The sequence below is a fragment of the Harpia harpyja genome, chromosome 10 (assembly GCF_026419915.1).
Source record: "Harpia harpyja isolate bHarHar1 chromosome 10, bHarHar1 primary haplotype, whole genome shotgun sequence".
In the NCBI taxonomy this organism is placed as follows: domain Eukaryota; kingdom Metazoa; phylum Chordata; class Aves; order Accipitriformes; family Accipitridae; genus Harpia; species Harpia harpyja.
The window spans coordinates 27,811,375-27,833,894 of record NC_068949.1 but is presented as its reverse complement, the minus strand read 5'-3'; the positions used below and the strand labels follow the sequence as shown (position 1 = coordinate 27,833,894).

Below are 22,520 nucleotides of genomic sequence, written 5' to 3'. Positions count from 1 at the left end.
AGTCCTCACTGGAAGTCTGGTAGCTTTTTTTTTTTTTTTTTGGTAGATACTCTGGGACTGTCAGAACTATAATGCCTTGTGAACACACCTGTTTAAAAATTTCCTTGCAAGCCAGATAGTATACTCATCCTTGACATTCAGTATGTTTTCAGCTATTTAATTATCTCTAAGAATTACCATCATTGTAACTGCTATGAAATGAATAAGTGCCAAAGTCGAATTACTTTTTTTTTTTTTAAGTGCTAGTAGCATAAAGTTTAGATACCCTACTTATTAAATACTCTTTAATACATGACATCTTAAGCTTATTTGCCATGTTATAAACATTTTACAGCAAATACTTACATATCCCACATCCGGTCTGTAACATGTGTAAGCTCCTAAAACACTATGCAGGAGATCATGATAAGGACCACCCTAATACAAGGTGAGAGAGGAGGGGAAAAAGAAAACAAAAGTTGTTTTCAAATCACTTTATAAATACAGGAAGGTAACAAGCCAGTATTTTAAGATGCAAGCACACCAGTGAATTATTGCTTTATTCACATTTAGAATAATACCAGTTCTTACTCTAAGCATTACCATGTATGCTTTTAAGATGTTAAAGGAAAAGTAAACAGACCAATAATCCTATGAAATAATTAAGTGGAAATCAGTACATAATGGAAAATGAGGATATCTGGTACACATCCAGGGTTGGTTTTTCCTTTTCAGAGACAGTGAATGGTTTAATTCTTAGTAACACAAGTTACTGTATTACAATAGTGCATGCTATTTTATATACATGTGTGTGCATACATTATATCTATATAAAAATCATAAAGCCTGAAAATGTGTACTAAAACACATCAAGATTTCTGTAGAAGCAGTGAGAATAATCTCATTTTTGTATGTAATTTCATAAACATTAATAGGAACCACATGCAATTATAGTCCATCATTAAGCATCCCTACTTCATTCTCACAAAAAAGAAAAAAAAAAAAAGAGATGACCATTTGCTGTTCTATGTAGAAAAGAACTAGTTTTACTCTTGTTATTTTATACAAACAACTCCTAGAAACCATTCCGTATTTAGCCAGCTAAGTTTCTTTTCTTGTTTAACCATTCAAAAGTTTAAAATTGTCATAACTAAAGTTACAGAAATCTCACCTTCTGGAAAATATACAGAGATGGAAATGTGCGTGATATATCCAACTTAATTAGCTCCAGACTGGCCTCACGATCAGCAACAGGTGCACCTGCATCTGCAAGCAAAACCAACACTTATTAAAACTGATAAATTCTACAGACTTCAGAATAAAACTGCCATAGGCACATAGAGACTTTTAGGATATAAGGAAAAAAAGTTACGTAGTTCTAATTCTTGGAGTGCACTTCTCCAGTGCTATACTTCAAGAGCTAAAACTGTCCACAGGCACCTGGTTGTCATGGTTTAACCCCAGCCAGCAACTAAGCACCACACAGCCGCTCATTCACTTGCCCCCACCCAGTGGGATGGGGGAGAAAATCAGGAGAAGTAGTAAAACCCATGGGTTGAGATAAGAACGGTTTAATAGAACAGAAAAGAAGAAACTAATAATGATAATGATAATACTAATAAAATGACAGCAGTAATAATAAAAGGATTGGAATATACAAATGATGCACAGTGCAACTGCTCACCACCCGCCGATCGATGCCCAGTTAATCCCCGAGCAGCGATCCCCCACCCCCACTCCCCCCAGTTCCTATACTAGATGGGACGTCACATGGTATGGAATACCCCGTTGGCCAGTTTGGGTCAGGTGCCCTGGCTCTGTCCTGTGCCAACTTCTTGTGCCCCTCCAGCTTTCTTGCTGGCTGGGCTTGAGAAGCTGAAAAATCCTTGACTTTAGACTAAGCATTGCTTAGCAACAGCTGAAAACATCAGTGTTATCAACATTCTTCGCATACTGAACTCAAAACATAGCACTGTACCAGCTACTAGGAAGACAATTAACTCTATCCCAGCTGAAACCAGGGCACTGGTATATGCCAGCTACTCCAAAAAGTGAGGGAAACTATCAGTAATTACTACCTGTCTACTCATTCTTTTTCAAGTCATACACCTTTACAACATTCAGACTTAAAACCAACAGGTTACCTTTCACTTCTGTATAATACTCTATCCAGGCCCAGACTGGCCCTGCATTCACTAGAATTTGAACTTTGCGCAGCCCAGTCCTCAGAATCCTGTTTTTTTTCTTATATTCTACTGTGACTTGAGTTACTGAATCTGTTTTGAGAGCACAGAATGAAAGCACTGCTCTTGACTTAAACGTGATCCAGTGAGATCTCACTTTTCAAATTTTTCATTCCTTATCAGCTCATTTGGTGGCTCATTTCAGCCAGCAGCATTAAAATATACTAGGTACACTAGAGGAAAAAAAAAAAGATTAATTACATCATTATCACTTCCCTGAAGTTTCCAGAATTGACCACACAGTTATGATCTGCAGAAGTTACTTTACTCCTGAGCTCTCGTTAGCTCTCATTTGACTCAGATTTTTTTTTTTTTTTTTTTTTTTTTGCATCCTTAGGACTGGCATTCTTCAAACAGCAGGAAAGAAGGCACCATTCACTCAACCTCTAGAAGAAATTAGCTGGCCCTTGAGTGATTTGTGTCCTATCCTCTATGCAGGGACATGATGCAAATACTAGCGATAGCGAGGAGAAAAATACATGTGGCACTTGGTGAAAAGGCTCTTTCAGAGGGCTTTAACCAGCCAAGAGCCCTCTGGGAAGTAGAAGATCACAGAATTTGATGAATAGAGTAAACAGAACCTGCTCTGATGAAGCCTGGAAAGCAGCATTTCCTTCCAGTCCTCCTACAACTACGATAGTTGCATTCAGGAGTGAGTGGGACTGCTGCAGGCTGTGTTAGGGGTATTTGGGAGAAAGAAGGCAATTATTATTACAGAGAAAGAACATACACAGTCTAAAATAAAAAGTTCAAGAACTGCTGCTTAATCCTTCCTTTCTCTTTCAAAAGACACAGGCATTATATGGCATCATTTGGGATAATTTCATTTCAGACAGTATCCATTTAGAGTGATTCCCAAGGAAGATGAGAATCTATGATGTAGAGCACAAGAAACTCTGGATTTATACAAGAAATTCAGTCCTGTGAACTCCAGAAGAGGAGTGGCTGGCAGTCTATTGAACAGATCTGACAGATAACATCTTTTGATGAATGTCTTGTCTTTAAGACACAAGAAGATACTTTTCATGCTTTAATCTTTATGTGCCAAAATAAAGCGTTAAAGACATTCGAACAAGAAAAACCCTCAGAACTACTCAAATATGTTAAATGAGGCTAAAATAATTGATCTTCCAGACTTTGCTACCAAAAATTAATAATAAGCACAGGGGGTTGGCTTGCTTTTCAACCAGAGATGAAAATCCTATTACTCTAAGTTTTCTCTTATTACTACATTTCCCAGAACATCTGACACAATCAAAACAGACCCTTCCCCCTTTCATTCCCATCCAGAACTACTATCTTTCCAAAATAAACAAGTTACCTAAGCTTTCCCCCATGCTCAGCCCACACCCCCACAACAGAAGAACAAACAAACCACCACCCTACAAACCAAGGGGCATTGCAAATGACTGTAAATATGCTTTTCCTTGGAAAAGACATGTACACACAGAATTTTTTACAAACAGTTTGTCTCAAGACAAGCTTCAGATGAGTCACAGAGGTAGCCTAAGGAAGACCCAAATAATTTCCACTCGAAGTAGCCAGTTAGTCAGGACTGGTTATGGCAAGTACAAACAAAAAAATTACTTGCATTACAATGCCATTTTCTTTGCCCAAAAAGAGACCAACTCAAAAAAAAATAGTTATTTCATAGCAGCTGGTACTGACAGTATCACATAAGACAGCATTCAAAAAAGTAACTGTTAACAGCACAAGGAGTTAATGTTTATAATGAGGATATACCCACTGTTAAAAACATCATTGATGCTATTTTTAACAGAAAGAATACCCACAGGAGACAGCAACATGCCAGTGATAAAACTTCATTATACATCCAAGTGTGCTAACATCCTCACTTATAGATTTGGGAGGAAAGGGCACCTGGGCAGCCAAGGAAACCCAAGTGGGACCTGAAATGTGTAATGTTACACATTCTTCACCTCTTAGTTCCACAATCAAAAAATAGAGAATAATTTTTTTCTTTCCCAAAAGTGTGGAAGGGATACCAACATAAGAACCATCTAAGCAGAGCTAAGCAATAGCATATACTGTAATTTAGTTTCCCCATTTCTTCTTTTTGTATTTCATGTAAAATTTTCATGAGAGCTTACTCCTGGTATTTCAGAAATTCAAAAGGAAAATACATTCATTTGAAAGTGAACTAGCACATGCAATATTTCAATGCATCTTTTATTGATATATTAAATACTGTTAAGCCTCTCGCTCACCGACTTGTTATAAGAAAGCAAACATTTAAGTAGGGAATGACTTGGAGCACTTTCAACAAGTATTCGTAATGCTGCAATTGCAGCTGAACTTGTGAGACTTCCTGGGTTTGTAAAAGTGAATAGGAGGCTGTCTAGCTTTCAGGAGATCTCACCTTCTATGTCATTCTCAGAACTTGTCTCACTGAAGCTTTTCCATCGTTCCTTAGCTCTCGACAAAAAGATTTCATAAAGTTCTGCAGGAAAGAAAAACAAAACCAACAACAAAAAAGGAAGAGATAAGTAAGAAAAGCACCCATCAAAAACAAAAGCACATTAAGTATTCTTGGCTTTGGTTTTGTTGCTTGGTTTCATCTTAGCCACTGGGGGCAGGGGGAGAAGCAATTAGATGGTTACCACTAACCACTGGAGTACTACTGTACACAGTTTTATAGTGTGCACTGTATTATGCTGTCTTCTGTGGTGAACATGCAAATTACAAGAGGGAAATCATGTCTTAAATAATTCAGATTTTTATTTTTGTGAATAGGTTATAACATTTCCAGTTCATCAAAATCACTAGTTATGAAATAAAGCAATCCCCCTTTCCACCCCCTTAAGAAAGCAAAGCTACAAATTCTCAATTTTAAACATAAAAATTGGTTTTTTAGGGGGAGTGCCACCTTAACTCTTATAAGACTAAAATGTTTTTGTAAGCAGGTTTTGAACCTTGTTTCCATAATTTAGCAGGCTATGTCATCTAATTGTAAAAAACAGCTGTTCCTAAGGTTGCAAAATACAGTTCTTCAAAAAATAAATATATCCTGATTTATATCTTTTTAACAAAAATTTAAATTTTTCTTTGAAAATAACCAACTTAATTTTGCATTAAAATGTGATCTGTTAAGGCATACCAGGAGTGATATTTAATTCGTTTCCCACAGCTAGACTCCAAACCTTCCCACGTACACTTGGCGGTAATCCCTGCCACCACAGCTCTCGAACTCTTCGGGTAGCACGCCTAAGACAGGAAAGCAGGGGAGGGGAAAAAAAAATAAAAAAAGGCATATTGCACATCTTGTTTTCTACAATCATTGGGCAACTTACAAGCAAAATAACATACTACTTCCCAAATGAATATTCAAGGATCTCTGCTTATGCTAAAGCTCCATTAAAAAAACCCGAACCATTAAGCTCCCAGAAAGCACATTTCATGTTGCTCTGTAATGACCTCTCACTGTATCGTGACAACAAAACTGACTTCTTGACAAAACAGAAAGGAAAATAAGGTATGTGGGTCCCCTGTTTCCAGAGGAGAAACAAGCCAGCAGCCTTGCCTCATTTACACAACAGAACTTTACTTACATGCCTTCCCAGTTAGGTAGTATTTCATTGACCCAAATCACCATAGCACTGGCAATACTCTCTTCTTGCTTGAAACGCTCTCTCATTATTTTTTTCCTTTTATGTGCTTCTTTAATTTCTGTTAGGCATAACACGTTAATATTTCTGTATTAGTGTATATAAATTATTAGGTAAATAATTCCGCTATTATTTAATTATTTAGATGTCTGAAAGAGATCAAGGGTAAATTACAGTTGCGTGTGAGCTAGCTGGTATTATTTCTGTTGCTTGTAGGTGTATTTCTCAGGATTTTTTTTAATTTATGCTAAGTTATTCAAATACACAGCAATTTAGACAAGCAAAAATCTGGCTAGAAAACTCATAGCACTCTTTCTGCAGCACACAGAATGACAAAAAGCAAGTACATCAGCGCTGCTTTTCCTGTAATGAATTTCATACCACGTTCTACCTAAACCTTACTTACTACTTAGACTAATCAGCAATAACTATAGATAAAACTATTATTCAAAAGTGCAATTCTACATCCATTTTAAAATTATTCAAATTGTACTGAAACTGCCACCTAGAAGGATTATGTATTTTCTTTTTTGGAAAGAGGACCTAAAGATCTGAGACAAAGCTACAATGCTGAACAAGAGAAGAGTATTCTGCCTTCTGTTAAAAAAGGATCATTTGTGGATCCCTCTTATTAAAAAGGCTAAAAGAAGCACAGAGCAGTGCTATCTTGACATCACTAAGCACCACTGTGAAATTGTAGGACATTTTCTATTTATGCATGCATTAGATACATCAATGGAGTAAACATGCCATCCCTGGTAAACTGATACGGCTGATCAGCTTCATTAAGTTTTTACTGAAGCTTTGTGTGTGTAGCAATAGTTGATTTAATGAATACTAGGGCACACGTACCAAAACACTACACATGCATGACCCTCCAAAGATGCAGTCAGAGAACATGGACCACAGATCACACCTTACAAGATGCACACCGCAAGAGGAGAGAGAAATGAGTGGTCAGATGCCTTGGATTTCTTATTACATCTTTCAGAGTAAGCTGCCACAGATCAATAGAGGCTCAACCAGTTCAGAAGCTTGTATCTCTTGACAACAGCCCAAGTAAAACATGCAGCACAGACTCTTAAAATAGCTTATTCCCTGAATACTAGGCATGAGACTACAGAAGTCCTTTCAACAACTAATCATTGATTGACACAGTACCAGATGCTACAGATATGTTTAATTTAAAAAAACAGATCTAGTGGGAGTAGGAAGGTTCACACAGGTACAGCTGGTTAGAAGAAAAAACCCAAAGTTTTCATCTGTCTTCACATTGAAATTGATCTCAAATTCCTGAAAAAACAGATCTTTAAGCAGTCAGCTTTATTATACTTTGGCTCTCAGTGGCAACTGCAGCAACACAGCTTGAAAAAAAGAGTCCAAGTACCCAGAAAGTTTCTAGCTGATCATATTACACAAGTAATCATCAAGTTTCTACTTAGAAGTTAAAGAAAAGGTTAAACTGAATTCTGAACCTAGTTGCGTTCACTGTGGTGGAGTAAGAAAACAATTTGATCATTGAGTTCTGTTTTAAACTGCATGCACATACGTACCAGAGAATAACCTAGATATTAAACAAGGTTGTTCTTTACTGTACCTACTAGCCTACAAGCCAGAAATTACTTTATTATTGCTGCATAGTTAAAAAGAATTATAGTGATTATTGGCAGTTAACATACCTCGTTTTTTTGCCTCTGCCACCATCTCGTCATATTCTTGTCGGTGACGTAAAGCCTCCTCCACTGATTTGGCAGGAAGATTTCTGAAAACAAGTTGTTCCTGAATTCAATACACACGAATGTCACTCCAAACCATTTCAAAACAGGTTTGAATTTGGCTTCTCTCTAAGGTGAGCTTTGGGGTTGTCACACTACCAGTGTTTCAGTAACAGCAGTAGAGAACTACCAGATGTTTACTGCTTCTGCTTATTAGTTCTCCTATAGCTTCCCTCTAAAGCAGGGTTATTAGATTTGTTGAACATCCAGAATGATGCTCAAATGAAGTTTGCATGAAGTGACAAAAGGGAAATACTCATATTCCAAATAGTTATTTATTCCAATGCATTTCTGCACATGTATTTTAATCATTAAATATACTTGTGTATTGATACTCTATTTGTTCATCTGAAATCTATGATGAAGTATTTTCAATAAAATGTAAAGGTTTTTATTCATTATAGTTAGCATTTTAAAACTCCCACAAAACAAGACAGGTTTACCAATGGAAAAAAGGATAGATCCCCATTTATGTCAGAGGTAAAGCTAAGGAAGCTTGCTGCAGTGCTACAAGTTCACCAGCTTAAGATGTGTTTTTGGCTGCACAGTGATCTCCTAATTGCCAAACACACTTCCTTTTGTCCAAGCAGACTCATTCCAAAACAAGTCACGACACAATGTTTGGTCTCAGTCTCTTACCCAATCTCTAGTCTACTTTGGTTCAAAATAAACGGAAGACAGTTTTGTCATTTTAATACAGGAAGTGGAAAAAAAATAAAAAAGAAAAGGAAAAAAAAAAAAGAAGTTTTCCATCTCCTCTTATGCAAACAGAAAAGATGACTTTACTACATTTCCAGTGAAAGCAAGAGCAGAATATATGGTCTAGGATGAGACTGTGGCAACCCATTACACACTTGGGATGGCACTCCAATTTGAAACGAGTGGAAGTGTCATTTGTAAAAACAAACTTATGGTAGTTTGTGAATTGTGATATTTTGAAAGTACAGAAAAGCATCAGCAAACCAGTTACTGCATATCTTACTCTCTACCATACAGTAAAAGAAATAATGCACTTACAAAAAAAAAAAATAATCATACCAATCCATACGTTCATTCAGGATATTTCTGTCTTAGCACTGAATGAGCTTATATACCACTAGAGAGAATATTGAAGGAATCCTAATTGGAACTGATTAGAGCAAACATTTAACAGTGTCATCACAAGCTTTCTCAAGGTGCAATTTGAAAGCTTTGCTCCATTTGCTTTCCTCCAGCATGTGTTCCTAGTCAGCATGTCCTCCTCTTTCCTTCAAACTGCTGAAGAGTGTATAGCTGAAAATACTGACCAATTTATTACCCTTTTTTCATTACTATTCTTATTTGTACTTAATGTAGTTTTTGTTGCATCTTCATCTGCTGTTTCCTTGCCTTCAGCCGTAGTTTTAAGGAGCCATGAAAACATAACTGGAAGAGGGGCAAGAACAGTTTCAGTGAACACTATCATCTTGGTACCAACGAAGCATTTAACTGTAGTTGCCAGATACAAAATGAGTATTCAGCATTTGTGACAGGAAGGTATTTCTTGTGTTTCAAAGGCAACTCCTCCCACTCCTGCTGTTACCTACCTAATACTTTTTCTTTTTTAAAAAACTCTTCTGGTAAGCCAAGTCCAGGTTTGCTGAAGTGACAACTGCCACTGTTAAGTCTTCCCAAGTGGTCTAGGAAATTAAGTTTCCAGAATGGAGGAAGGAGAAGGGAGTGCGCACTGAGATGGCAGTGAAGAAATCCATAAAAGTCTTCAGGAATTCTCCTGATTAAGGATGCCCACAACACTGTCACAGGCAGCTGTGATATACAGTAGATAACAGACCGGTGGCCCCATTACAGCGAGAAATTCCTCATATAGACTATAATATACTTAAAGGTTCTTCTGGAGGTATTTGTTAGGCTATCATCTGGGATGGAATAATCCAATGACACTTTCCTGTAAGACTTGTGAAGTTTAGCTCATCAGAAGCAGATCTAACAAATTCAGTCATCATCAGTTCCACAGCAGAACCATACTTACGCTGGTCGATCCTCCAGAATCAAAGCAGTAGTTGAAAGGGGTTCAAATTCAATATTTTTACGTCTTGCTGATGGGGGCGGAGGTTTATACATTCTTCCTGTCCGTGCTTCATATTCCTAAACAACATCATTGATAAAAATTAAATTTCAACTTTCAGCCTCACTTCTAAGTAGTGAGCATAATATTACTTGTTTAACACTATTTAATAATGTTAAAATATATATTAAATAATTTAAGACAGCAAGGAGCTAACATTACAAGCTGAAATTTTTTATAACAAGACAGTGCGGCTTTCCAGGACTGCTAAGTAAAGATGAATGAGAAAGCACTTTCTTGTATCAACTTAATCTTTGATCTATTCTAGTTCAATATTACTAGTGAGTGTCCAAGGATCAGTTCATTAGGAAATCTGCATAATCTTCCCAAACTAATTAGTGCACGAGTATATTTAAGTAATACGTCAAGTTGACAAAAAAAAAAACCACCCCAACCACCACCACCACCAGAAACCACCAACCAGGAACGTGTGTCTCTTCCCATTTCCTCCCCTTTGATTCTAGCCACCCTTAAGATCCGGTACTCCTCATGTTTCTGAAGCCTTTAGCAAGACCACCAAACCCATGTTATCCAGAACTACCTACACTATACTCAGTGGCAATATAACAATATTTATCATTGCAAGTCTGTTTCACATCATTTCTTTCTCAGAGGTTAAAACTTAACTACTAAAACTTGATACTTAGAAAGAAATACAGAAAAGCAGCCTTTAATACACAGAAGATTGAGGAAGAAAGAATCCCACTCCTTTTTCTACAAGAGCAACTCCACAAAACAGAAATACGAGACAGTCTTTAGGGAAAAGGTTAGACATAGCCAGATGAAAACCTCAAATCTCACATTCCCTCTTTTTTAGCCTCTGTAAATAAAAATATACTGCCAAGTTACTGGGAAACCCATTCTTACGATCCAGCAAATCTTAAAAGGTTATCTGTGAGAAGACTTTCAATTTAATCCCAAACCAAGTCAGCTTGTGGGTTCACACTCTCCTTAGGCATGAAGGCTAAATACTAGTTTCTCTGCAAGTCTTCCACATGCTGAAATTCAAACATAGAATACTAAGAACTGAAAAAAATCACATTTTTAAGAGAACAAATTCAATGTACTTTAGTAATGTACTTTCACAGATCACACAGCTCTATTCTTAAGCACAGCCAAGTAAGCTCTAACTTGTACAAGCTTTATTTTAATCTAAACGCAGTTTATTCTTGCACATCTGTTGCTTTAATAATTAAGTAAATTCAGTCTCAGATTAACCAAAGTATCTTACGTTTAAGCCACCAAAATTAAAAACTTGATCAGTTACTACTTAGGTCATGTATCTTCCCAATCAAACATAAGTCGTCTGTAGAAATGGCTTCCAAATGAATCTCACACCTAATACAGAGCTTCCTGTACACTTTAGTTCTCCCAAGGAGAAACAGAGGGCTTTATACATTCAGTGTTCATTGACCGCATTATAGAAACAGAGCTGACAACTTTAGAGCTACTACATAGCTTAAAAGTTCAGTACACAGTTGAAGTCCATAAGGTTAAATGGGAAAAGACCTCTTACAAATGCAACAATGCAGCCTCAGATTTCCAGAGAAGGCACAGTGTTTGCCCAACACGAAGGTGGCTTAAAGCTTTCTGCTCAACAGCCTCATTACCCTACGCAACTTATTTAGTGATCTCTAACAAAAGTTCTGTTCTTCCACATGGGGCATAATACATTAAATGATCTGAAAAGTATAACCTCAATGATGTCATGTTAATCTCATCTCAAGAGGAAGTTATCACAGAATCACTGAGGTTGGAAGGGACCTCTGGAGATCATCTAGTCCAGCCTCCCTGAGCAAAGCAAGGTCAAATACAGCAGGTTGCACAGGGCCTTGTTCAGCCAGATTTTTAATACCATCAAGGACAGAGACTCCACTCTTGCTAGGCAGAGGCTACAGCACCCAGTATTCCCAAATTCCCAAGAGGTTTCCCATCCAAGTACTAACCAGGCCCAACCTGTTAGCTTCAGAGATCAGAGGTTGGGTGCGTTCACAGTGGTAAGGCCATATGCATTATATGCCACTATACCTTTCAGATCCTGAGGACTTACCTGGACTTCCTGCCCTTTTCTTTTTCTAGTCTGTGGGAGTCGGAACAATAGTTTAACTGATGAGAAAAGGTGATTGCACCTCCACAAAACAAGCCAAAGAATGGTTTCGAAACATTCTCAGTATCTTTTGAAGTGGTTTCCGCTCCTTGCCCTCCTGCCCAAAGTCTTCAGCTATCCTTCCAGCTATCCACCCTTTCACCACTGTACCATACTCTGCCCCATGGCAGCATACTAAATAACTCCATGTTAGCACCCTGGAAAGACAGGCACAGATCTGTAGCAACCAGCCTACTATTTCAACTAGAGGAGAAGCTCTGTTGCTTTTCTGTCTTCAAAAAAAGAGCCCAAACGTGCACCTTGTTAAAAAAAGAAAAAAAAAAAAAAAAAAGCAGGCAACTGTTTGCTATCATCATTCATACATACATTCACACTAAAAACCTAATTCTTTGTAAACACAATGACTTAAAAGTTACTAGCCAACTGTTCTTAAATACGACTTAGTTCTAAATATTTCTAAGTCTCTGGCCAAGAACAGTGGTTATACAAATTTCCTAGAACATATTTCTCTCTTGAAGGGTAATTCCCAAGACAACTTTTGATTGGAAATAATATGCATCCAACATCGTTCAGCACAATCAAACAAGCATCTTGAACAACTGAACATATAGGATTGGTAGAGTTCTGTTGTAATTCACGCAAGCACCAGAAATATCAGAAAACCAACATTCACTGTATGAATGAATATACGTATTCTTAAGCCTAAAATTACTTCATTCCACATAAAACCAGAGACATTATAGGCACTCCTGCCATGCTTTATACCTCAGGATACCCCAGCACATTCTTAATCAGGAATGTATCCTGTGATAGCACCTGGAGGTCAGCATCCAGGCTGCAGTACAGCAGCAACGCCACCCCTCACATTCTTCATAGAAGTTCTGATTTACTTTCAACATTTTCCAGTACTTTGTAACAGAAGCCACAAAATCAAGTTCATTTAGTGGTCAGAGATGAGGAAGCTCAAACAGTAACAACCTTTTCAACGTTCCTACATACCTATTTTGTATGCAAGTTACATAAAAATAAAAAAAGCACTGCAAGATGGACATTAGAAATGAAGCCACTCTCACCTTTTTATTACAAGCAACATATCTGAATGGTGCTAGTGCTTCTGGCTATCATACATGCTAAGAACTGATACACTATTTCCAAAGCAACAGAGAAAGAAAAAAAAAAAAATCTTCAACAGGGATTCCCACAAAAGACAGAACTCATCACTCAGCTGTGTTTCTGGAAGCAAGTACACTTTATGAACAGTTTGTTTTTGCACGAAAAGAACACACGGAAGGAAAACTGTAAGCGTGACTAGAAAGAGTCAAAGCAGAGACCAAAACAGCTTCAGGCTCAAACTGTCATTCCCCAAGATGCAATATATTCCAAGTATCAGAACTTCCCAATGGAAGATACTTCTTCCTCAAGAAGCCTGTGCTCTAGGAAACTTATCTGAAGAGTAGATCCCAGAACCACCAGACATGCATGGAACTCACTAGCTTGTGCAACTAAAATATCCGCTTTTTTCTGGAATATTTTGTATGACTAGATGTAAAAAAATCCAATAGCTTTATCCATGCATTTGATGCAGAATCTGAAATTCTTGGCATGGGATAAAAAGCTTGAGGTGACATAGAATTTCACTTCAAAAGATGTGAGCTAATACTCTTCCCTAACAAGGTAAAAATACAATTTAAAGTCAAATGTCTTGTCAAATACTTAACACGCAGAGCACAGGCCAGAGGATAGAACAGTTGACAGCTAAGATTGAAGACTATGTAAGACGTGTTTGTGTAAAAAAAAATAATAATTTTGGATGTGTCACATGTATGGTTTCACTAGCTTAGGGAATGTTGTTAAAAAAATTCTTTATTGCAACATATCTGGTATTTATTGAAAGTTACAGAACATTTCACAATCCCAAAATAAAGGAAAACAAATCTCAGCTTTAATAGAAAGTAAGAATAGTTATCTCCTTATTAAGGCTGGAACCGCATCCTCTCATCTACTGCCAATAATTAACCTGTTAACAGGCTGAAAGCATGTTTTTCCTGAAAAACACTGTGACAATATATTTATAAGAGCACATCTATATGTGGAGGGACTTGTATTTCTGGTATTTTTTTTTCTACAGAAATACAGATAAGCTTATTAACCTATGGACAGATAACAGGTAAATGGGGCTGGGAAAAAAGTCTTTTGCTTATAAAGTGCCTTTGTGCTTAAGAAGGTAAAGATATCCCACATTGTATCTTCTTTTAAAAAAACCAAACAAACAAAAAAACCCCACACACCAAAAAAAATCCCCTGGTCTTTTCAACAAAAGAAAAATAATAAACCTGCAGAGGTCTTTATTACCTGTACCTTTTTGATATCTATATGGAAAAACATACAAAACTGAAGTTTCTTTCATCCTTCCTTAGAAGGACCATATAGAACAGCTAGACCATTCAGAGCTATTTTAGATTATCTCTAAACACTACTGGACTGCACTGTGTAACATAGGCATAATTGCCCATAGCTGCTTCTTCCAGCATCTAAGCAAACTAGCTTACAGAAAGGAAAACCAGCTGCATTCCAAAAGCATTAGCTGACCTTGAGTAGGATATGCTTGCGGGGATAAAGCATTTTACTAAGTCTGCATGTAATGATTCAATTTTAGAAGACAAACTTGCATCTATAGTGCCAAAACTATAGAGCTTTAAAGGAATAAACATTGACCATAAAATTCAACATGCATCTTGCTGGGATAAATTTTGATCTATCTAGGATCCAACAACAAATCTGAACTCCTGGAAATGAGTGATAAAAGCCTTGGATTACAAGGATTGTGAAAGTCCTCACAGTCCTGAAAGTACCAATTATATAGATTAAGTACCACAGATCCAATTATGTTTTAGGGATGCTGGAGGAGAAAGTGACCCGATAGGCAACACTGAATTAACTTTCACTACCTTAAGGATTGCCTCTAAAGTAAATGTCAAGGCATACTAATACTCCAATTAAATAAAGCATGCACCCTATGTATGACAGTTTCTTTTACCATGCTTTATACCCCCAAAATTCTAAGCCTGATACTGAAACAGGTTTTATTCAATCAATCATGACTTCTCTTGAGGAAACAATGGGGATTGCCATATATTCTGCAGGTGGTTTTAAACCTCTCTCCCCTCTACACACACGTGACTCTGGCCCCTAAAAACATGTTTATGATTATTTTCACAATGTTGTACAGCTAACTAGAAATATCATCAGAAAGATTGTTTCCCTTCATTCAAGCAGGGTTGATCATCCAAGAATGGAAGCATTAACAGAATTGCTTAGGAGGGCACCCATCTACATCACCTTGATAAAACTAGTAGAAAATTTATGTAAGAAGAATTTCTGCTAATGCATAAGGATTCTCTCCTATGTCATCATGTGTGTGTGTGTGTCCCAGGTTAAATGTTAAAATTGCTGAGCTAGCACTGGTTACAAGGTGATTATAAACAAAGTGCTTATAGCAAGAGTAGATGTCACTGAAAAATTCTGTGAGTCATAAACTAGACATTTTTCCAGACTAAGAATGCCAGATGCTATCAGGACAGACAGAATAGTACATTCTTTCCTAACTTGCAGGTGATATAGAAAGAACCTATATCAAAGGAGGGAAAAATACTAATCTTCACATAGTACAAGAGAACAACCAAACAGACACTGAAGAGTTTCCAGGTCAACCTTCCAAATGAATGCCATCCATCTTCAATTGTTCATTCACCTTATTTTTTCCTCAACTGGCTATTTAACAAGTTGCAACAAGTTTCATCTTCTGTTGTTTACAAAAGAGCATGAAGCCATGGGCTTTGGGCCCCGTAAAGAAGAGCTGAGAGTGGCTGGACCACCTAACATGAACCACAGGCATCAGGTATCAACTAGCAGTTACGTTACTGCTCTATTTCACATAGCCAGAGTAACAGATCCGCAGAACTAAAAAGCCAACTTGTACTATTCCTGTTTAACATAGAGTGTGGGATTACATAAAAAGTTTTCAAAGTAACAGGCATGTGCATTGGACCAATTTCAGAAGGATACCAGTCACAGCAAATAGAAGACACAACATATAACAGAAGTTTCAATAGCTACACTTTTCTAGGTTTCCAATTTCATATTGGAAATTGTGATTAAAAGCATCTGGAGTTCTGAAGTGCCGCTGTTAATAGCATGTGAGACAGGGAAAAAAATTCTAGGATATCAATTTTCAAAGCTAATACAAGGTGTTCAAAGATATTACAAATGAAGCCTTTTAACAACTTTTACCATTGAGCAAGGAGGCACAGCAAACATAGAAAGTAAATCATTGTCAAGCTCTAGCATTACCTATCTCCCACAATTCAAGAACATGCAATATAAACAATAATAAACAATAATACTCTATCACTAAGTTGTTAGTGAGATTCATGTGTGAAGTTTATTTGTTTGTTTATTTTACTAATGATATCTAATGAGTTGATGGTTAGTGCCATAAAATATTCATGCTACCGTGAAAATGTGATGTTTGCTCTATTTCAATGAGTGCTACGTAGTCCCATGCATGGCATTGAATACAACTAAAAAAAAATATATTAAATTTCATACCCCCGTGTTTAATAGACTGAGAGCAGATATTGACGCAAGACTGCCAGAACTGTCATCCTAATGAGAAAAACAGAAGCAAAGCCTTAGTGAATAAATGAAGGAAAAGACCATTAAAATATAGCAAAATGCAAGCCAAAATTTAAATTCACATGTAGAGTATTTATACTCTGTTTGAAGAAACATAAATGTGTCTGTTCCTCCTTTTTCTCCAGCCCTCAAAATATACAAACACACATACAAAGACTTCCCACTTGTGCATGATGTGTATAGACATCTATTGGATTAATTTTCTGTTTTAATTGAAGTTGTATATTTTCTACAATCAGCAGCTTTGCCCAAAGGGAGATCTTTTTCCATCGCATTTCTCAGGTGCATGACAAAAGGTGTTCCCTGATATGCTGTCTCTCCGTAGCCCACATCAGCATAAAAGTTACACTTATTTAAACACTAGTCTTGGAAGATACACTGTTAAAAACGAAAGAACATTGTCTATAGGCTGACCCAAGAAAACAAACTGCTCTGAAAATGAATCTTGAAGACCTTGCTTTCATTCAGCGCATCTTAGATTGCATCTCACACCCAACTAGATCTTTACCTGTAAGCTCGTTAGCTTTAAAGCTTAAACTGAATACTCAAGAATAGTACTTGCACTGCGGAGAAAGGGAAAAGAAACATAACTGGACTTGGATAAGCATTTGGCAAGAAACAAAATATTAGGGTAGCTTTCAAACAGAACTTTCACATTCAGTGTTTGGGTTTTTCTATTTAACATGAGAGGGTAGAAAATGTCATTAAATAGCACAGTGACTTAGAGTGGGCCTTTAAGTCCCCCACCTTCCCCCCTGCCATGTTATAATTAGTATTTCTAAATTGAAAGCTCAAAAGTGGACTATACCTCAACCTCACTGGTGAGCTGATGAGAACAAAGATACATTTGTAAGGTTTTGAGCAACAATCACTTAAATTAAGAGTAGGATTCTAAGCAGCAGTCTGAAACCCCTCATACCACATTGCAGCAAGGCAATCAGGCAAAAGCATGCCCAACTACAGGAGACCCTGTACAACCACAGCTCTGCAGGTTTCCATTCAAAAGTCAGAGCTGGTTTTCTAATGGAAAAGCCAAGCTTAAGGGTGGAGGGCAGGGAGGGAAGCAGGAAGACACAGCCATTGCTTTTAAGCATTGGATTACACCACCTGAAAGAAGGAAAAATAAGGTTTTTATCATGCCTTCAACATTACTTCTGAACATATCTGCAATGTTCTTGTACCATGCATACCCCAGACTAACAAAAAGCATTTTAAAGGCTTCCTTCTCCCTTGCCATACTATTTTCTCCTTTTCAGTACTGAAGTACCATGCCAGCCTCAGAAGGATAAGGCTTATGTAAAAAAAAAAAAAAAAAAACCAAAAACCCAAACCAAAACAAAAAAAAAAAACAAAAAAACCCCACACCCCCAAAAAACAAAACCAAAAAACCACAAAACCAAAACCAACAAACAAACAAAAACCCCAAACCCCACACTTTAAAAAAAGTCCATGAAAGACAGCATCTTTACCACCTGAATCTTTTTGCTAAATCCTATCCTTTTGGAATTCGATAGTCTGCCTAGATGATGATTTTGCTATCGCAGCACCTCAAGCTCACCAGCCTAAGTCTGCTTAACCTGCAAACGCTCACTTCTTAAAAATAATTGGTTTTTCTTCTCTTATCTGTGTCATCCTTTGCTAAAGAAATTCAAAGCCCCAATAGAATGGGAGGCAATCCATCAAAAAGAGGATCCAGAAGACCAAAAAACAACCCACCTTAGTGTCCCACCAAATCAAACTTAAAAGAAGTTCTATCATTTTTATTACCTCAAGATTGTTTCTATATTCTTTGTTTCCCCAAAACCCAGCAACTTCCAAGGACAGAAATGAAAATATGTACAATGCTTATGCTTCCTTTTTCAAGCTTCAGGAAGAGAAAGTTTGCTTCAATACTCTTCATAGTTGACCTCGAAGACTTTTTTTTTTTTTTTTTTAAAAACAGCAATCAGAAGGATTTTCATCAGCAGAGTCAACACTTCTGCAGTATTTCCAAAACATTAATCGCATGCTCACTGTAGAGTACTCCCCTGAAGATGCATTTGTGCCACCAACATAGCACTGACACCATGAGAAGTTCTCCTTGACAAGTTTTCCTTGTCAAAGCAGCTGGGTAAGTCCGGGTACTAGGAGCTGAACTGTATTTTATGTCCTTTATGCAAACAAAAGGAAGCATTTGTCTCGCTGAGGTCCTACCAGTTTCATTATCATTTTACTGACAAGATAATCATTGCAAAAGTCTAAAACATTGGGGAATGCCTTTGTTTCACCTCTAACATAGCATTTTACTGACTATATGTGTGACTCTGGAAAGACGAGGGACATTTCTTGAGAATCTGACCGCTACAGTGTCTGCAAAGAAAACCACCACAGCCTTCTCACTGCTGCTAGTAGACAAATTGTTATTCAGGTGTTACATGTTCCTTGCAAGACTCTATACCCCCATTTATTGTCTGTCCTGGTTTCAGGGCAGTTTGCTACCAATCTATTTCTACCCTACATGTGTTAAAGAGGTAGAAGTCTCACCTTTCTCTTCTCTCCAGTAGTACTGCAAGACCAGCCAATGTGACCCCTATCTAGGTAACAATCTGCTTAAGAACACTCCTATGAAAAAGAGCATCTAGCACTGTATTTACCTACTTTCAGATAATAAGTCCTTAGATTTGTTGACAAACATGCCATATACACTTTTTAAGCGTTAAGAGCTTCATGCACTATTAAACTAAAACAACAAAGGTTGGAGGGAAGAGTTAATATTGCAAGTTAGGAGGTCTGAGTCGTATGAAAACCGATTCAAAATGCATCTGTTCCTCTGAATAGAAACCTCCGACAACTCTTGTCCCTGGGAGACCACGGGAGTTCTGCTGATTCAGTGAATGCAATTTCTCCATTAGATTTCAGACTGGAGATAACGACACTGGAAAAATATGCAAGTGAAGACACTGAGTTTTTTAACCATCAAGTACATTTTTTTTTTTTAAAAAAGATTTCAAAGCCACCCAAAAATATTTTCAGAGGTTAGTTGTAGGACAGTGACCTAGTCATCAAAATCAGCATTAGTGTTTAACAGACTGTCTAACATTAATACCTTCCATTTTGTATGCAAGGTGACAGCTTTTGGAAAAGATGGCTTCTCTTCCGAGCAAGTGATCATTTCTAAATCACTGCAAGCTTTTCATGGTGTGTCAGATTTAAATAGAAAAGAAGCCTCCCCCACCACCACCATTTAAGCCTGCCACTGACAGTACTTTGTTAAAACTGCTGATAAAGTGAATTCGGTGTATGTTTTACTTTTTTTTATCTTGCAATGTGTATTTCCATATTTTGACTTTCATTGGGGCATATTAGGAAAAAATCACCATATTTCTTTAAACAAATTAATAAAAGTATTCAAGATTGCTTTAATATAAAACAAGAGCTAAACTTAATGGCTTGACATTCAGAATCATTTTGATCATAGATTAAAAGCTCTTTTCTTTAACCATAAGCACGAAAAGTAAAATTGAGCTTGCATTTTTAAACAGAACTTGGACTTCAGTCAATACACACCAAAATGTTACACATCAGCCCAGAAGTCGGTTTCTGCTTTAAATGCTTCTGTATTAAAATATTTCAGCAGTCTAACCTAAAGCAGATTTCTGTACAGACCGAAAAGAATTTACCAGACTGATCATTAATGACCACATACTTCTTATAATAGCCAGTTTTATTAGCTGCAGTCCATGAAAAAAGGCACACTTCCTAAAACCGTCAAACGCGTTTGACATTTGCAGTCCTAAGGAGTTGCTATTTTCCCTTTTTAAAAAACAGTGAAGGGAGCCCAGAGAAGGGAGATGTCCAGCAAAAGAGTTGGCCTCAATCACATCCTGCTTGGGCAGCTCTAAATCCAAGGAGAGCCGAGCATGCCAGCAGCTGCAAGCAGGGAGATGCAGCTGCCAAGAACTTTCAACCTCTGACCCAGTTCGAGCCAGAGCATCTCACCCAAAGCATGCTGATGGCAGCACAGCTGCAGGGGACTCTGCCGTCTCCCCAGCCAGCCAAACCCTGCAGGCTGCTTTTTGACAAAAATATCTATCATCTTCTACACATGCTAAGAAACTTGCAAGGAAGTAATTTACAGTAATATTCATTAGACAGTCTCTAAAGGCAGAGCTGGCTAGTGTCGTTGTCTGAAAAATGTCTGAAACAGTATCCCAAATTAAGTTTCCAGACTTTCTTGGAAGTTATTCAGGGTATTAGAATCACTACCTGACTTCTCTGCAGAGGCATATACAGCAATGTCTAGTTGATAGACAGTGACTGGGAGCCACAGGCATTCATTTAAATGTAATTATCAATTTAGTACATCATCCTTACCAAAACAAAGATAACAAAGGAGGCTTCCATCAGCCAGGATGGAAACAGGGCATGTGAGCTCCACCACCCTTTTGACTATAAATTTACCATGATGCAATTTTTTTGCTTGTTTTACTGATAGGAAAGTCCTATAAGCTTGGCACTATTGCCATAAAGCTTTGATATAAGTATTACCCTTACTCAAGAGGCTTTCTCCTTCTATTAATTACAAAGTTTTTCCTCCCATGAGTTAATTTTTCCTGCAAAAGGGCTTCTTAAGATCTCATTTTTCATCTGAAGGATGCTGACTCATTACTGAGTTTCCTTAACCAAGGGTTTATTTGCACCCTCCCACAGCTGGCCACTGGCATCAGTAAAGTCAGAGGACTTTGTGTTCAACATAGAGAATGCCATAGCTGTTCAGGAACGGCGAGACTTTTTGCTAATAATAAACTACCGTTAAACTCCCTCACAGGCAGCTTGCCTACAGCTTAAGCCCATTCTACCTGCATAGTCTTACATCTAGAAGCTCATTTTACAAAAGCTGGTAAACAGAGAGTAGCCATTGTTCTGACCACATATGGCTAAAAAAATTGGGGGAAAATGCAGGTTTTGTGTTTCAGATCACACTTGATCCCTTGACTTCAACTTAGAAGAAAGTCAAAGTGGAGGTTTGTAGAGACATTCCTTGTAGGATATGAAGTATTCTGCCAGGTTCACAGAATTACTTGTGAACCGAACATACTAAGTTTTCATCATATTTCTATCAGCTCCTTAAAGGCCTCATAACTGCATTCTTACCTATATTCTTTTCACTTAAATCTCCTGCATAGTGAGGAATTTAGTCTAGGGACTTCAGTCAGCCATTCAAAAGTGAAGATACTGTTTTCCACTCATTGTCAATAACTTCAATAACCAAGTGTGCCTATATTCATTCTAACCCATCACCGGCTTAGCAAATTTGAATGTTTTTGAGAAAAGAAACCATTGCCTTTTCTTAAAAGGCATATGCACAAGGAGCTATATTGTAAATTTTAAACGCGCATGCAAGACATTTGATACATGTTAAATATGGAGACATTAGGGTCACCTCTCAATTTAAGAATCAAATTTTCTGAGGTATTGCCGATCTAACTCTGTGCAGAGTATACCATCTATCTGGATACCCCTTTGATAAAGCATCATGAGCTAAGATAGACAGTTATCTAAAGACCATGCTTGCTTTAGCTAAATTAAAAGCTAAAAACATTAGCTATTACTGACACATTACTCAAGATTATATAAATCCAACAGTGACCCTAATCTGGTAACCATCATAACACAAACCACATGATTAGTGGCTAGGACCAACTCAGTCACATTTAAAGACAATGCATTGTTTTAATTATTTGCTTTTCTGCTACTTCGGAGAAGTTAAAAAAAAATGGGAACACTACAGTTTAAAAGAAAAACAGTCACTGAGGGACAACACGGTAAGAAAATAAGACTATTTTTGCAGATGATTACTTGGTCTCCAGAACAAACATCATTACTAGAAAACGGGAAGCAGATGACTGGTAGCATTGTGCACATTCTCCATTTCTCAGAATGGAAGAGACATCTGGATTTTTACCACAGTATTTTCATAGCACGAGGCCAGCAGCATTCATCTGCAAGTAA

The 22,520-nt window shown here is 37.4% G+C and overlaps 1 protein-coding gene across 3 annotated transcripts in view; it reads right to left on the bottom strand.

Annotated features, from left to right (window-relative positions):
* TBC1D12 (TBC1 domain family member 12) overlaps window positions 1–22,520 on the bottom strand; it is a 49,108-nt gene that overhangs the window by 6,080 nt on the left and 20,508 nt on the right. For 2 of the 3 annotated variants that reach the window (XM_052798807.1, XM_052798808.1), the window contains exons 3-10: window positions 16,443–16,499; window positions 9,632–9,747; window positions 7,528–7,610; window positions 5,792–5,909; window positions 5,341–5,447; window positions 4,603–4,683; window positions 1,151–1,245; window positions 346–417 (exon numbers count right to left, since the gene is read on the bottom strand). In XM_052798807.1, the coding sequence (XP_052654767.1) occupies window positions 346–417; window positions 1,151–1,245; window positions 4,603–4,683; window positions 5,341–5,447; window positions 5,792–5,909; window positions 7,528–7,610; window positions 9,632–9,747; window positions 16,443–16,499 (729 nt within the window). The remainder of the gene's footprint in view (window positions 1–345; window positions 418–1,150; window positions 1,246–4,602; window positions 4,684–5,340; window positions 5,448–5,791; window positions 5,910–7,527; window positions 7,611–9,631; window positions 9,748–16,442; window positions 16,500–22,520) is intronic. The other variant, XM_052798809.1, reaches the window with a different exon arrangement.